This window comes from Athene noctua, chromosome 6 (assembly GCF_965140245.1).
Source record: "Athene noctua chromosome 6, bAthNoc1.hap1.1, whole genome shotgun sequence".
Lineage (NCBI taxonomy): Eukaryota > Metazoa > Chordata > Aves > Strigiformes > Strigidae > Athene > Athene noctua.
Genome location: NC_134042.1, coordinates 48,685,097 through 48,702,156, shown reverse-complemented (window position 1 = coordinate 48,702,156; position 17,060 = coordinate 48,685,097). Strand labels below are relative to the sequence as shown.

Here is a 17,060-nt window from a genome sequence, read left to right as displayed (position 1 = left end):
TGTTGTGTTTACTGTTTTTCAATTACTGCTTTTGACATGCTTGTGTAGACTTTTGCCTTGAATAGTAAAAATAGGACATCTTTGATTTGCAAAGACTGAATATAAAATCAGAATTACTTGACTTCTGTGTTTTTCCTCTTCCTTTTGTGATTTTTTTTTTTTTTTCAGCTTGTGCGTAAGGCGTATTAAGTGTGGATGTGGCCATTACTGTATTGTAGCCTGTCAGCCTCGGGTATCACCATAAATTGCCTTGTTAATTAAGAGAAAAAAATATCTGATCTTGCTTGTTCTAGAGGAGGCATGGGAGGAATATTTTTACCTGTGAAGAATATGGTGTGAGTTTTTCCTGGCTCTGAACAATTCCTAGGCTAGATTGACACATGTGGATGTGGTAAGTGACCTGCAAACCAATGTTTTTGTACGTTTATGAGGAGTTTTATGGGATAGGGTGGATAACTGAGAAACTCCAGGGCTTGGCAGTGGTGTGAACTACAAAGTTTGGGCATCACTACATTTATATTTTTCCTTTATAGTGGCTTGCAGAAGGGTTCACACTGAGCTGGCCAGTGCTGCTGCTACCTTTGTCCACACCTTCACCCTTTCAGGAAGGTAAAAATGGCAGCAGCAAGCAGTAATGAGTGGAAACAAAAATAATTATCCACTTTAAGGCTTAGAAAACAAGCTCGTCTTAGACCGTGCAGTGTGTGTAATCCTTATATCTGTTAATAAAGCATTGTTCTGTCTTCACAGAGCTCAGCTGTGGGGTTGTCTCCTCCTCTGGATTCCTCAAATGAACTTTCTTTCATTGGTAGATGGGGGTATGCTGACCCAGTTTTGTTAATGGCTGATTAAAAAACTCATAAAACGTTAATCAAATTGAGGGGGGTGGATTTGACCAGTGATAATCTACATAACTCTTAGGGGAGTAGCTAGTTTTGAAAAACTATTCCAGGGGTCTTGCAAAGTGGTGAGTGGGTGTGTGGTTAGATCCATGATATGGTATGTGATAGTTCTGCCCTGCTGTTGTCAAGGCAAACACCTAAACTCTCTCCAGGCAAGTTTAGGCACATTTCTGTGTCCAGGCATCGATTCCCTGACCAGCCTCCACGCTCTCTGAAGGGTGGGGTGGTGATAGGATCATGGTCTTCAGCCTCTGTGTAGCAAGAGCCCTTAGGCATCTAAAGACATAGCTCTGCATACGTATTTTTCTTGAGCAGCTTTCCTATTTCTGAAGTTAAGCACAAGATTCTATTTATTAGAAAGCAGTTCTGTACACTTCAAACAGCCATTACCACCAGACGCAAAGATTAGTGTGTTAAGTGCCATCTGGCAAATCAAGAAATGCAAGTTTCTACTTCAGTATAAGCTTCGAAGCCACTAGTACACACCGCAAGAGAAACAGCGGCTGCATTACACAACGTCGTGGGCTTTCCCCTGAGACATCTGGAGAAAGACCTCGAGTGGATAGAGGGGTGGATAGAGGCATTTGTGACGGCAGGAGGTGTGAGCTCTGTGCTGGCAGGCTGGGCTCTGCCTGTGACTCGCCCAAACCTGGGTGCAGGGGCTGGGCTCACTGTGCTCAAAGTCCTGGTCTGGCGAGGGACACGGGCGAGATAGACACAGCTGTGGCAAACTTAACAGAATCAACTAGGTTGGAAAGGACTTTAAAGATCATCTAGTCCAACTGTTAACCTAGCACTGACCGTTCCCAACTCCCCCAGATCCCTCAGCGCTGGCTCAGCCCGACTCTTCAACCCCTCCAGGGATCCCGGGGACTCCCCCCTGCCCTGGGCAGCCCATTCCAACGCCCAACAGCCCCTTCTGCACAGAAATCCTTCCTCAGAGCCAGCCTGACCCTGCCCTGGGCAGCTTGAGGCCATTCCCTCGGGGCCTGGCGCTGGCTCCTTGGCTCCAGAGACTCATCCCCCCTCTCTGCCCCCTCCTGGCAGGGAGTTGCAGAGGGCCAGGAGGTCTCCCCTCAGCCTTCTCTTCTCCAGACTAAAAAACTTCATCTCGTGTTGGCCCCATTTTCCCAAATTCAAGGTAATTGTGGTGGGAGTATCAACTCTTCTCTGCTTTCACAATTCAGCGGAATTTGGGGTAACTCGATATAAGAACATGCATGCATGCACACACCCATTAAGCTGGTAACAGCAAGGTTAATATTTTTTTTTGGTCACTCTTGGCAGAATCTGGTATGTGGGAAATTGGATGTTAAAAGCTGTGTGCACGGAGGCACTGTTGGAGGTGAGTACTTCTGTTTTGGAGATCTGCTGGTTGTCTAAGTTGACCCATTTGATGACAGTGAAGATGGAAGACTGGGGACTTTGTATCCCCTGTTCAGCAGCTGAGTTGTGGTAAAATTAAGTTACAAGTTACACCTAGATAAGTAAAAAGCACAGTGTAGTGCTACAAGCACTTCAGTTCTGTGGTGTCACTTTCCAAAGGGTACCCTCCCTGTTAAATGAGAGATGGGAGAGATAAAATGGCAATACTTGTGCTTCTGGCCTCTTTCCAGCTTTCTCATGACACTCGACAGGGAAGGTCTGTGCTCAGGAGTCACTTGGCACTCCTGTGGGTTTAATTTCATGTCCTAGTTCTGTTGTCTGCACAAGATCTTACCTGCTCTTGCAGATTCATGGGATCAAGGGAGGGAATTCATGCAGCACTTAACCCTTAAACTCTTGCATCAAGCTGTACCATCAATCAGCACATTTCTTTTGCTTGGCAATAATGATGGTTTAACATACATGTCCTTATCTCTTCCTCCTCTGCCGCCACCCCAGTTATCTTTAAACTAGATAACTTCTCTGATGTAACCCCACATACATCCTGCAGAGTGTTCTGCTGATGGGGCAGAGCAAAAAGCTGGTGTAAAGGGCTGAGGCCTTGGTGAGGAGACACTCGATGAGGCACCTGGCAGCGGGAGGAAGCTCACCCAGGAGAGGAGCTGGAGCGCACGTCCACTGTAAGCATTTAATTTCAGGCCCTGCAGAGGAACTCCTTTCTCTGAGCTAGAGAGGGGTCCTAGGGAGGGTGAGCTATCTAAATTACATTGGGGAGAGGTTGGGTGGAAGTCGGGTACCTTGCTCTGCCGTATCCTGTTACTGTTTCTGAGTGATGTTTAGGCTGGAGCTGGCATCCTCAGTGTGAAACGAGGGGAATTAATTATAGTTTGAAGAGAAAAACTTCTGGTGGTGGAAGAGAGTCAGACCAGCAACAACGAGAAACTGTCACCATGAGGACAGTGAAGCGTTGGAGCGGGTTGCCCAAAGCGTTGTGCAATCTCCATCCTCAGAGGTTTTGAAGGCCGGCCTGGATAAAGCCCTGAGCAGCCTGGGCTGACCTCAGAGCTGGCTCTGCTCCGAATGGGGATTAGGAACCTCCTGATGTCCCTTCCCACCAGAATCACCCCATGACGCCAGAAATTCACACTGTTCCGTGTCTGATTAAAAGCAAACCTGGAATTTATCTGTTCTTGAAACAAATTCAGAAGGTGACAAATGACTGCAGATTTCATTTGTGACTTCCTGGGCTTGCTGGGGCTAATTAATGAGGTGGTGTTCTGGGGTAGATCTGTGCTTCTGGTGGGAACCCAGTATGTGCTAACAAGAAGTGATCTGTCAGGATGCTCCCATTTTACAAAGCTGTTAAAGGATAATTAAAAGTAAAACTGTATTATGGTGCTTTTTTTTACAAGAATGTGCCTAATCTGCACAATGTGAAAAGCTTTATATAGTGCTTTGTATGATACAAATTGTTCGAGGGGTTTTGAATCCTGTTCCAATCTGCCTCTATTCCCTTCAGTTATAGGGTGAGACCCTCCAGCACAGAGAAAGTGGCAGAATAACCTATCTTTAAGTTTGCTTAAAAGTGGGGAGAATTAATGCTTTAATATCCTGGTGCTTCTCACTGTGTGTTGAGCTGTGTAAAGCTGGAGTTCATTGGTGCTCCTCAAGGAACTCATTGAGACTTGATTATCTTGAAAACTTTAATACAGGCCCTTCAGCATCTTAGCAGCTTCCACCTCACGCTTTCATGTTTGCATTTCAACCTTGATGCTGTCCCCGTTTTCCTGCTCAGAAAGGCGAGCGTGAGCAACACCGTGTGATCTGGGACATGGGGGTGATCCATGGGTAGGTCCGAGCTGCCGTCGCCATCCTCCTCCTCCTCTCGATGCTCTCGGTCTGTAACAGCTGTCAGAGCACGGAGTCACTCAGAAGAGAGCGTCTGTGGAGTGACATCGAGCAAAAGCTGCTCTGAGAGGCTCAAAGAAAAGTCAGATGCTGGAAAAATGAGCTCATGCTGTTGTGTAAATCAAAGCCTGGTGTTGTCCCCCTGGTTTCTTTGCTCTCCGAGCTGCCCATCCACCATCCCGCTGCCATCAGCAGAGGGCACTGGTGCTGCTCCCAGCCCTCCTGCCTCGCCTCTCCTCGGCAAATCCTCCCTGGCAGAGGGCTCGATCGGCTGCCGATTATTTTTAACATTGAACTTCATAAAAAATGGGTAAGAAGACCGACAGCACTGTAGTAACTTACTTGCTGTTTGGGAGATGTCATAACTTGTGTCTTCACACAGGTTTGTACTGCACAGCGTTAGATTTGACTTCTACTGGAAGAACAGACGCTGTACGTGAGATTTAAATCTGAGCCCTGTTTAGTGTAAGGTTTCAGAGGAGAATGAATTTCTGTGTTCTGCAAAAACCTAGCATCAAAAGCAGTGCAGCAAAGAAGGGAAGTCTGCTTACCTGACAGGGACTCTTACAAAGCTCTTCCCTTTCCTCTTTTTTCTAGTTTCCTGAGCTACGGTTAAAGCCACTCATTGCAGTTAGACTTGATCTTAAAGGTCTTTTCCAACCTAAGTTTATGATTGCTGTTGTAATATGGTTATTTTAAGGTAAAATTTTTAGAGTGGTTGGCATCGCAGCTGACTTTCTGCTGGATCAGGCTCAACTCTCCTGTCTTTCTTTAGCCTTCACGTTTTCTTTCCAACCCTGGATATTCAGTGTGATATCACACGGGGCTTCTACCCTCCTTATCAAAGCTGTGTTGGGGCCAACTGGAGGCAAGAAGCCCTGGGGCTAGGCTGGCTGTGTGAGCCCCCCACTTGCCTCCTGGCTCTGTGGGTGCTACACCCCAACAGGGAAACCCCCCCGGCTTTGGTTGAACTGATTCAACCCCCTCCTGCAACACAGTGCTATTCCTCTTGGCTTTTTAGGCTGGATGAGCTTTCTGTAAGGTTGAATGAATGAGTTGGCTGCGTGTTTGGGCAAGCACAGAGCATGGCCAAGAAAAGCACCAGGACCTTGTTTTTCTGATGGCAACAAGCCATGGGGGTCTTTCACCCCATCTGCACAGGCATTTGGGATCGCTGTAGGGATTTTCCATCCATTTATTTAATAATGTTAGGACAAAGGACCTTCCTTAAGGGCCCCTGGGCAGCGTGCTGCGCAGAGGAGGAGGAGGCAGTGACTATTAAGTTTGAAGCCACGGGGGGTTTTGAAGACTTTTGTAAATCTCTATTGACACAAATTGCTACAAGGCTCGTTTAATGCTTGGAAAGACACTCAATGCTCAGATCCGCACGTCAAGTGCAAAGTGCTTCCCATTTATTCATCTTTAATAATATAAAAGCTTCAAACGGTGGCGTGGTTTTGCTCATCTACAGCATCAGCATTAGAGGCTGTGCAGAGCTTTCTGGGGGTGGACTTGCCATTCAGCCTGGCACTGTCAGAGCAAGAGGGAACTGGATGAGGTACAATTTCGCGCTGGTACTCTGTTTTCTAGGAGAAGGAAGCTGCCAAGGCGGAGTTTTGTGTTTTAGAGAATAGAAGGGAGCTGCTGCTGGATAAAGAGAGCAAGTCCAGACTTGCTTGTACATGTGAGCAGCAGGGATGGTGCTGCGAGCATCAGTGCTATTTATCTGCTGCTTTTGCTTTACCATCAAACTTGAGTTATCAAAGTTCTCAACCTTCCCCCCCATTTAATTTTTCACTAGCACCAGAGCAAGGCGATGTTGGGTGGAGGGGGGGGGAGGTGGGTGAGTAATGCAGCCAAGGAAGCTCTTGAATGAGCCATCTCCCCAAAAAATGAGGAGGAGCAGGGCTGCTGGGTTCTCTGCAGGAGGCTGTTTTCAGAAGTCCTGGGAGAGTATTGCATAAAGCCTGGCAGGCCACAGCGAAGAGTCCCGTTGCCCTTTTTTATCACTGCAGAGGGGTGGGGAGTCGGAGGTGACTCAGGCACTGGCATGCAGGGCTGAAACTGAAGTGACAGCTCGGGGAGGTGCAGCGTGGGGCTCCACAAAGGCGTCTGTGACACCCAGAACCTCATTCCTGTGTCTGGGAAAGGAGGTGACGTGGTCACAGTTCCCGTTCACCAGCCTGGGAGGTTGCAGGGGGAGGAAGGAGAGATGCTGGTTGAATTTAGCACCTTCGGGGTTGTGCTGAGCATGGCCTCGGTGGTAGATCTGAAGCCCAAACGCTGCATGTGACAGTTCCTGCTGACCCCACGCACAAGTCAGGCCACAGAAATCATGAGACTGATAGTCATGTGGATGTGCGCTGTTCTGCTCTGAGAAGGGGAGTGGATCTCTTGTGCCATAGAGCTTCTTGCCCTCTAGATTGATTTCCTTCCCATTAATTGACCATCAAGAAAGTTTGAGGAAGGGTTCAAGGCCAGGTTGGACGGGGCTTTGGGCAACCTGGGCTAGTGAAAGGTGGCCCTGCCCGGGGCAGGGGGGAGGGACTAGATGATCTTTAAGGTCCCTTCCCACCCAAACCATCCATGATTCTGTGGTTCTAAAACAAGAGAGAAGCTGCTTTCTGTTTATTAATTTCATGTAAACAGCTTGAAATTACTGCTTTGAAGATATTTAACTTTATAGAGATAGATCGCCCGTTGGGGTGGGGTCTTTTGCCTCTGGGAGACTCAGTATCCACAAGAATGGAAGATGCAGACATTAACTCCTGACCTATGTCAGTGTAAAATAAAGCGTACAGGGATCAAGTAAAGCGTTGATAATTCTTAGTTGTAATTGCAAACTGTCACCTAGCTATATATATTTTTATGTGTGTATATATATATATATATATTTTAAAGTGTATATGTATATATTTTATGTATAAAAGTGTATATTTTTTTAAACTGTTCTTCAAAACAAATCAAGCCTCAAGCAACTGAACTCAGTATCCTCCCCCTCTTCCCTTCCAGCAGGGACAGGGAAGGGATCTTACCTCTGGACTCGGCACTGGTGAGGCCGCCCCTCGATTCCTGGGTTCAGTTTTGGGCCCCTCACCCCAAAAAGGCCATTGAATGACTCGAGCGTGGCCAGAGAAGGGCAACGGAGCTGGGGCAGGGTCTGGAGCACAGGTCTGCTGGGGAGCGGCTGGGGGAACTGGGGGGGTTCAGTCTGGAGAAGAGGAGGCTGAGGGGAGACCTCCTGGCCCTCTGCAACTCCCTGCCAGGAGGGGGCAGAGAGGGGGGATGAGTCTCTGGAGCCAAGGAGCCAGCGCCAGGCCCCGAGGGAATGGCCTCAAGCTGCCCAGGGCAGGGTCAGGCTGGCTCTGAGGAAGGATTTCTGTGCAGAAGGGGCTGTTGGGCGTTGGAATGGGCTGCCCAGGGCAGGGGGGGAGTCCCCGGGATCCCTGGAGGGGTTGAAGAGTCGGGCTGAGCCAGCGCTGAGGGATCTGGGGGAGTTGGGATCTGTCAATGTTAGGTTAATGGTTGGACTGGAGGAGCTTCAAGGGCTTTTCCAACCCAGATGATTCTGGGATTCTGTGATTCCCTGCAGAGGACAGGGGCTGCCTGCACTGCTGGCATGGCACAGCCACCTGCCTCCTTCAGTTCCTGCCCCTGCGGCAGCTCGAGGCAGCTGCTGCTCCAGCCCCCTGCTCTCCTATCACCTCTGCTCCTGGCTTATAGCATCCAGTCTCCCTCTTATTAATTTTTTTATCTATCGGTCTGCTCAGTCTTGTGCAGTTCTTCAGCTTAAAGGGCTTCTTTTAAACTACCACAGTACTCGATGGCAAACATTGCTGGGACACAATGGCCGGCGAGCCCCTCAATGAACAGCACTTGATAGATGGTGAAACTCTTGCAGAGCAGCTTCTCAAAGGTTATTGCTAGAGGAGAATGTTTAGTAATGTATGACGTTGCTCTATTGGGTAACGGTGCCTGAGTGTCTTGGGAACAGAGTTGGTGGGTGAGTTACTCCCAGTCCCCGACTGAGTGGGGGAATTGAACTAATTAGCTCATCTCTAGTCTTACTGCTGATGGCCATTAAGCATCACTTGGCTCTTGCATGCGATCAGATAAACGCTGGGCATTTTCAAATGGGGGAAGTTAACTGTGTTTAGAGGATGTGTTTGGCTGCAGTGAAGGGCACATCAGAAGGTACATCCTGAAGAAACGGCGTGATCTGACGGCCGAGCCGCCTGCCTGGGTCCTCTGTCTCATCTCTCCCACCCCTTGTGTCTGTAATTCAGGGCTGTAAATTGATGTGTGGTACAAGGCAGGGTTGTGTTTTACATTAAGAGTTTCTAAAGCAAATAGGATACTTACGAGTGCTTAAAAAAAAAAAAAAAAATCCCAAACCCAAGCATATGCCTATTTTTGAGAAATGACTATTTTTTTACCAACTTCTGAAAAGCAGCCAGCCCTGGGTTGCCAGGCCCTGCATCACAAGGCGTTGCAACGCCGCAAGCGAGAGACGCGCTTGCCGTGACTTACCTCTCCTACAGAGCCGGCGCCTTCGTGCGCTCCCTCGCTTGCTTAGAGCTCTGGCAACCAACCCAGCTGCTCTTCCCGATCCTGAGAGGCAAAGCTTGAAAACCGCAGTCGCCACACCTCCGTGTCCGACATGTGAGTCACGGCGGGATGACTCAGATGATGTGGAGCAAAGTCAAACGCGGACGTTCCGTCGCTCTGCGTGCAAAGGGCTCTCAGCACCCACCCTGTGAATGCTGAAGGGATGCTCGCTTGTCATCCTCGCTGCTGCTTGGTTTATTTAAGTGAAGAAATGAGCTCAGATTTTGATTTGTATTTTCCCTCTTGGTCAGACTTTTTTTAACACTGGCTGTTGTGTAACTGGAAGCACGAGGCTTATGGCATTGGTACTGGAAAAAAAAAACACAAAACAAACAGGCAAACCTTTTTGCTAAATGTTTTGAGTGAAATCCTGAAAATAATAGCAATACAGGTTTTTCAGGAAAATATCTCTTGCCAAAGACATTTGAGGGGTCTTAGGGAGGAAGGGAAAAAGCAGTGCACTAACAGGTTACTACAGCCTTACCTGGGAAGGCAGAAGTCACTGGTACCTGCTTAAAAACACTTAGTCTGTGTCACTTTAATCAACTTTATAAGTTGCAAATGTGCACCTCTTGATTAATCCACTCTCAGAAAGGCTGTTTTAGACAGACGCTGGAGCAAGGACTCAGAGGGTTGTTCTGAAGAGCAGCGATCTCCTGCTTGTGTTCCAGGCTCAGGAAGCTCCATCGTGCAACGGATCAGGGAGGCTTCAACATTACTGGCCTAAACCCTCTCCAGGTCCCTGCGCCCTAAACCAGCCCAAAGGTGTCACAGTGTGTATTTACTGAGGTGAAATTTGGGTGCTGTGAAAGGCAAGTGAAGCAGCACTCCCTGTTTAATTATTGCTCTGAGTGGAGCGTCTCACTCCCTCAAGCATCCCTGATCTCTCTCATCAGCCTAAGGCTTAAGTTTGGTCTGAATCCCTGTGGCAAGTATTAAACGAAGCTGAATGATGCTAAAATCCAGGCTGGTGCCCTGGTAGAGAGCAGACTGCCCTCTTTTAAAGCCCAGTCGTTTAGATAAGCAGAGATGAACAGGAAGAAGTTATGCTAAAATTCATTAAAACCAAACTCAACAGGTTTTTCCCTTTTTTTTTTTTTTTTTTGGTATTGGCTGTGGTATTAGCCAAGCCCTTGAGTTCAGCCACTGCCTTAAAGTAGTTTCTACTTCTTTAATGCCACCAATTAAAGTGTGTTTCCCTTAATAACCTTTGGTCAGCCCTGAAGTGGTCAGACAGTTGGGCTAGATGATCATTGTAGGTCCCTTACAACTGAAATATTCTATTCTATTCTATTCTATTCTATTCTATTCTATTCTATTCTATTCTATTCTATTCTATTCTATTCTATTCTATTCTATTCTATTCTATTCTATTCCATTCCATTCCATTCCATTCCATTCCATTCCATTCCATTCCATTCCATTCCATTCCATTCCATTCCATTCCATTTTCTATTCTATTTTCTATTCTGATTTCTCTGCCAACTTCTGCCAACAACTTCTGCCGACTTCTTCCAACTTCTAACTTCTACTCTTCTATTCTACCAGCAGGGCCGTTCAGCAGATGAGCGTTTCAGCACAAAAACATGCCTTTTTCTTTTTTACTGCTTTAAACCATGAAGCCCGTTGGGCAGAGGAGATGATTAAAACCCTCAACCTGCAGTAAAACTGCACTTGCTGAGCTGAGAGCTCACAGCTTCCAGCGCTGCTCGCTAGCCTTGCTGCATGGGGTGAAAACCAAAGCTTTGCTGGGGTTTTTTGGGGGTTTTTTTTGTTTGTTTGTTTGGGGTTTTTTTGGCAGTCTTCGGAGAGAAACAGAAAACGTTTAAAATTTCAAAGCAAATTTGTGTTTTGCTGGGGGTGGGGGGGAGCTGGGAGAGATGCAGACAAATCTCTTTCAGGGTTTACATCTTGCCGGTAGAGTGGAAATGGACCCACGCGAGCCATAAACACGAGGAACCCCAATTTTTTCCCCCCGTCTTCTGCCCGTTGGCGCTGTCACCGCTTGATAAAGAGAAACCCAATGCTGGTTTGTGCCGCCGGCCACTTTCCCAGCTTGGGGAGCCCCGTGGGCTGCAGGTCGCGGCGCATCCCCGGGGTCCCCGCCCTGTCCCCGCCCCGAACAGGCGGGTCCCCGCTGCCCTGCCCGGGCCACCGGGGGATCCCAGCCCCGGGAGCCGCCGCCGGGAGCCGCCGCACGGCGGGTGAGTGGCTGCACCCCCCCGCGGGGGTCCGGGTGGGAGCAGCAGCGGCGCTCAGGGGTTGCCTTGCAAGGAAAGGGTTAAGGCTGCGCTTGTCCCCACGGGGCGGGGGGATTCAGCGCATCACCCGTGGGGGGTCCTGAGTGGGAGCAGGGGGATAAAACACGTGTTGCCTTGCAAAGGAGGGGTCCCCCTTGTGCCTGGGGGTGGGACCCGCGGGCTCGGCGGTTAATAGCAGTAGGGAATCCGTGGGGTAACGGCGCGGGGGGGGGAGTGTGTGTGTGTGTGTGTGTGTTGAATATTTAGGAGCTCTGAGGCGGTTTGGAACCCGCAGGGTGTCGGGGTGGCCCTGCCCGTGCCCCAAAAACACACGCGGAGGGGTGGGAGTATCGGTGCCGGGGGGGGTGTGTGGGAGACACCCAGAAAGACACGCAGGAAAGTCACTGCAGAAATAGCGCCGAAGGGAGGAAAACTTCTGGGTTTGTTTTGGGTTTTTTTCCCCAAGAGAATTTTTCTCCGCTTCGTGTGAATACGGGAAAACCGTGGGGGGCTTTAGAGACACGTTCCCCCCGACGATTCTCTGTCAGGTCGGTGAGAGCTCAGGGAGCCGCTGGGGAGAGATGGTTTGGCATCAGGTTTGGCAGCCCAAATGGTGTTGGAAATGTGCCCTTGGGGCACCGCCGAAGGGATGAGAGAAAAATCCCCTTTCCACGGCCGTGACAGCCCTGTCACGGGTAAATAACCCACTGGAGTATTTCCAGCGAGAGAGGGGCCCAAGAACTCTAGCGCTGCAGTGATGGAGAGAGGAGAGGGTGATGGCCAGGCTTTGAGCCCAGCGGAGCCGTTTGGAGGCAGAGGAACAGTAAACTTTGGTAACAAATATCAAATCGGCCATTCCAATCCCAGTGGGGAGATAGGAGGCTCCTGCCAAGCTGTCCCACGGCAGTCGAAGTAATAAGAAATCTATACGAGGGAGCAAAATTACTTCTCCTCAAGGTATTAAAGCGTGGAGCAGGCGGGACCCCTCACTGGAGCAACACAAACCATCAGCAGCCACATCCCTGTGGCTCCACCAAAGCCGACCCAGCTGGATCCAACCCTGGGGGGGGGTCTGCAGGAGCTGTGTGACCCTCAGCTTCACCCTGCAAACAAATGGCAAACCCAAGGGCTTTAAAAAAACCCCAAACAACCCAGAAGGCAAATAAAAGCTTTGCAAGGTATGGGCTCTTCAAGCAGTCCGGGCTTCTGGATGCTGGTGGAAAGACTGGCTTAAAAATCACAGGATGAGGAGGTTTTGCAGGGAAAAAAACCCAGGCAGTTTTGCAGGGAAAGGGGTTATTTGTTGGTTGTGAACACTCGGGGGTTTGTTATTCCTAAGGGAAGCCAGCCAGATTTGCTGTGGCCGCTGTGCACCCGAACGTGTCTTTCAAAGAGACTTTTCCGTCTGTTTTCAATTTGGAATTTTCCTTTTCTTTCCGTGTTTCTGCCTCTCCCCCCCCTTTTTTTTTCTTCCCCTGTTCCTTTATGAATGCTCCCTTTGATGGGAGGAATCCAGCTCAGGGCCGCAGCTATTCCTGCAGGCAGGCAGGTATGTGTTTGGCCCTGCTGCAGCAGAGCGGCTCGGCGTGGACTCATAAAACTTGTAAAGCAGCTTTTATCCAGTGGCCTGGAGCGGCCGGTGGCACGTGTGTCCTTCCTGCGGTGCCCTCTGGCCGGCGTGGGGCGAGGGGGGATGTGTGGGGGGAGAAAGGGGACCTCCACCCATGGGTGCCTGCGATCCTCTCGCCTTCCAAAGCCTGCAGCAAGCATCTGTCCCACAGGTCGTGGGGTGGCTGCGTGTCCCCCAGTGTCTTGTGCTGGATTTGTAGTTTGTGTTTGCTGTTGTGGCCCCACCACTGCAAGGAATATTTTTTTTTTTTTTTAATGGAAAACTTCTCCAGGAGGATGCCTCAGGGAGATGGGGAAGTGAGTAACGCCGGCCGCAGCTAGTGTGCAGGACAAAACTGTTCCTGTGACACGGGTGGGCGTCGAGGCCGCGTTACTCATCCCAGCGAGCAGCTCTGCTCCTTCTCACGCCTTCACGGGGGACAGAGCGTTGTCACCGAGCCTGCAGGGGTGTGGGTGTCACCAGGAGTCACACACAGACTGCGAACACCCCATAGCCAGGGCAGAGAGGTGGCCGTGTCCCCACTGGTGCTGCACAGGGGGGGTTGCTGGAGGCAAACAGTGAGCACTGCCCTTTTGTTTTGTTTTGTTGTTTGTTTTTTTTTTTTCCTTTTCTAAAAAGAGTTTGGAGGCTGGAATAAAACATCCTGACTTCTGAGCACAGCAGACACTTGGCACGGACATTTTTAGGGTGGATCAAATGCCGAGCTCCACAGTGCCCCGTGGTTCTGGGGGGAGGAGGGTGTTCGCGTGGTTTGCGATGCTGCTTGGTGCTTCCCTGTGAGCAAAGAGCAAAAAAACTGGGTGGGTGAAAACCCATCAAGAGGCCGGAGGGAGCCGAGAGCTCCCGGGGCAGAGCAGCAGCAGGTCCTTTCAGTCTGTGTCCCCTCTCCGCAGCGCTGTGAGGTCAGCGATGGCGCTGCCTTGACACCAACCCCGCAGCAGCTGATTTCATCCGGAGGGTGTTTGGGCTGGATTTGCCCCCGGAGCCGTTCAGGCTGCTCCTGACCCTCAATTTCTCCCACAGGTATCAGACGAGGTTTTGTTCTGTAGTACCGGAGTTGTCGGCTCTGCCTAGCAGGTACGTGATGGGACTTACTTACTAATTTCCAGCTTGTTGATGCTGTAAACTGTAGCTCTTCTCAAAAATCTCTCTATTTCAGCTGGTGTATAAAAATGACTTAAGCATACTCTGTCTTTTTGTTTTAGGAAAGATGTCAGACGGTTTCTCTGTAAGTATGGCTTTTAAAAAAAAAAAAAAAAAAAGTATTCGCTGTGATTATTTAATTGCCCTAAAGCGGGGACCTCCGGAAGGGGTGGGAGTGCAGCTTTATTACCTGCCTAACTCCCCAGATCCTCTCCAGTCACATCGGGATTTACTGCTTTTCTGGAAACCTCAGCCCAGACACACCCCCCCCACGCTGCTGCTGGGGAGCAGTTGAGCTCCTGCCCTCAGCACACGCTGGAGGCTACGGAAGTTGGGTGTTGGAGGCCTCAACCTTCCCCCAGCATTACTGTCCCCCACCTAACCCTCCTCCTCTCCTTTCTGTCCCCAGTTATCCGACGCCTTGTCCACCGGCAACAACCCGAACCCCTCTGCCCCCCCCCCGCAAGGCTGGCCCTCCTGGGGGAACCAGCCAGGTCCTGGGGGGTTCCCGGCGTACCCCGGCCCTCCCGGGACCTATCCTGGTTCACCAGCAGCACCGGGGACCTATCCTGGAGCGCCGGGAGCATATCCCGGGGCACCCGGAGCGTATCCCGGAGCACCGGGAGCGTATCCAGGAGCACCAGCCGGACAGGGAGCATATCCCGGAGCACCTGGAGCATTCCCTGGAGCACCAGCAGGACCAGGGCCCTATTCTGCACCAGGACAACCGCCCAGTGGCCCTGGATTTGGGCCCTCTCCTCCGCAGGGGGGACCAGCTCCTCCGCTGGTAACAGCTCTTATTATAAGGGTTTTGGTGTCTTCAGTGCCTGATGCTGCTTGGCCACAGGAGGGACGTGGGGCTGGCTGTCCCCAGGGGGGGTGACAAGGTCATCACAGCGTCACGGGGCTGGCCCGATGCATTGTCACATTGAGAGCCAGCCCGTGCCTGAGCGCTTGGCTTTAGCCATGGTTTTCTAACACCAAATCCCCGTTGTCTCCCAGAAAGTGCCCTTCGAGCTGCCCCTGCAGACAGGACTCGTCCCTCGGATGCTCATAACCATCACGGGGACCGTCAACCCCAACCCCAACAGGTACCAGGGGTGTCCAGCACCATGGGCAGGGGGTTCCATGAGGTGCAGGGATGGTTTTTTTTCTTCCTGAATAACACCTGCCTGGTGTAAAATCAAATATTATATGAAGTTCTGTAGGAAAATCAGCCAGTCTGTTATCATTTTTGCAGGTTTTCACTGGATTTCAAGAAAGGGAATGACATCGCCTTCCACTTTAATCCACGCTTTAAGGAAGACAACAGGAAAGTCATCGTCTGCAATTCAATGTTCCAGAATAACTGGGGAAAGGAGGACAGGACAGCTCCTAGGTTTCCATTTGAAGCTGGAAAACCCTTCAAGGTAACAAACCTCCCCCTAAAACTCAAGTCTCTGTGCCAGTAGCACCAGCACCATGCACCGGGAGGGTTGAGTCAGGGCTCAGCGTAAGGACCTCGCTGCTTTAGCACAGGCCTCGGCTCCACGAGGGCCTTCCCTGCACTTCTTACCCCTCCTGCGTGCCCAGGGTGTAAGTTCTGCCCAACTTCTGTTATTCCCATTTATTATTAAATCCTCCTGATTTACACTGTCCTTCTGCAGCAGGCATTGGGCAGGTTTCTAGGGAGTATTTTCCCCGTGCTCTCTGCACCAGCTTTTTTTCCTGCAAACACCATCATAGTAACTAGAAGACAGAAACTGGGCTAAACCACAAAGGAGAAAGAGCACGGCAGGGCTTTGGGGGAGGCAAAGGTCACCGGTGTTTTTGCAGCCCAGAGTTGCTGCACCAGCTTGTCCACATGCCACCGGGCTGGACCGTGCTGGCAGCAGCCTCCAGCCGGTGCCAACCTGCTCGTGGCTGCAGCTTAAAACTTCCTTGAACAAATCCGATGGTTATCTTTTTGGCTGATTTGGAGTTTTTATTTCAGCTCCAGATCCTTTGCGAGGTGGATCATTTCAAGGTGGCAGTGGACGACGCTCACTTGCTGCAGTACAGCTTCCGTGAGAAGAGGCTGAACGAGATCACCAAACTCTGCATTGCTGGGGACATCACCCTCACCAGCGTCACACCCACCATGATATAACGACAGTGGTGTCTTTTTAATGCAAACTTAATGCTTGGGATATGGCTGTAATAAAAGTGCCTTCTTACACAAGTACTTTGAGGTAATAAAACATGCTTTCACAAGTAAAACTTGGTTTCAGTAATATCTCAGAAGACACAATATCCTTTGAGCCGAGTTCAGATGTGGATGCATCTGAATTCTTGCTGCAGAGACAGAGAATATTTTTGACAAAAGATGAGGAGCTGGTTGAGCTGTATGCAGAGGAAGGCTTCACAGAATCCCAGAATCATCTGGGTTGGAAAAGCCCTTGAAGCTCCTCCAGTCCAACCATTAACCTAACATTGACAGATCCCAACTCCCCCAGATCCCTCAGCGCTGGCTCAGCCCGACTCTTCAACCCCTCCAGGGATCCCGGGGACTCCCCCCTGCCCTGGGCAGCCCATTCCAACGCCCAACAGCCCCTTCTGCACAGAAATCCTTCCTCAGAGCCAGCCTGACCCTGCCCTGGGCAGCTTGAGGCCATTCCCTCGGGGCCTGGCGCTGGCTCCTTGGCTCCAGAGACTCATCCCCCCTCTCTGCCCCCTCCTGGCAGGGAGTTGCAGAGGGCCAGGAGGTCTCCCCTCAGCCTCCTCTTCTCCAGACTGAACCCCCCCAGTTCCCCCAGCCGCTCCCCAGCAGACCTGTGCTCCAGACCCTGCCCCAGCTCCGTTACCCAATGGGCAAAGCAGTCGCAGGATCCTGCCGCCCCTGGTCCTGTGAACAGGAGCAGCAATCTCCAACTCCATCTTCTCCAAGTAGCAGCAGCAGGTAGGAACTTGGTATTTTTAGCCTCAGTTGCTCTGCTAGGTAGAGCAGTAATTCCTTTTTCACAAAAGGACTCAAAACAATGCAGAGAAGGACTGAAGTTCCCCCCAGGGGAGGAGGAGGGGGGCGATCAGGCTGGGACTGGGTTGTGTGTAATTCACAGAAGTGTCACCTCACTGATTCTGTCCACCAGGAATCGCTGGAAAACTCAAGTCTCTGATCCCAACTAGCATGAGGTGTTTCAGAGGGGGTTTGGAACTGGAAGCAGCAAAATCTCTCTCCCAGACCCCAGCTAGAAAAGTTACCCCTCTCCTTCATTTTAAAGGCCT

General features: G+C 50.5%; 1 protein-coding gene across 1 annotated transcript; it reads left to right on the top strand.

The window, feature by feature from the left end:
- Positions 1-10,916: 10,916 nt before the first annotated feature.
- LGALS3 (galectin 3) lies at positions 10,917-16,017 on the top strand. Its single transcript, XM_074909360.1, has 7 exons — positions 10,917-11,008; positions 13,698-13,751; positions 13,880-13,902; positions 14,227-14,604; positions 14,820-14,908; positions 15,058-15,226; positions 15,790-16,017. The coding sequence occupies exons 3-7, from the start codon at positions 13,885-13,887 to the stop codon at positions 15,943-15,945; spliced, it is 810 nt and encodes a 269-aa protein (XP_074765461.1). The 5' UTR covers positions 10,917-11,008; positions 13,698-13,751; positions 13,880-13,884; the 3' UTR covers positions 15,946-16,017.
- The last annotated feature ends 1,043 nt before the right edge of the window (positions 16,018-17,060 follow it).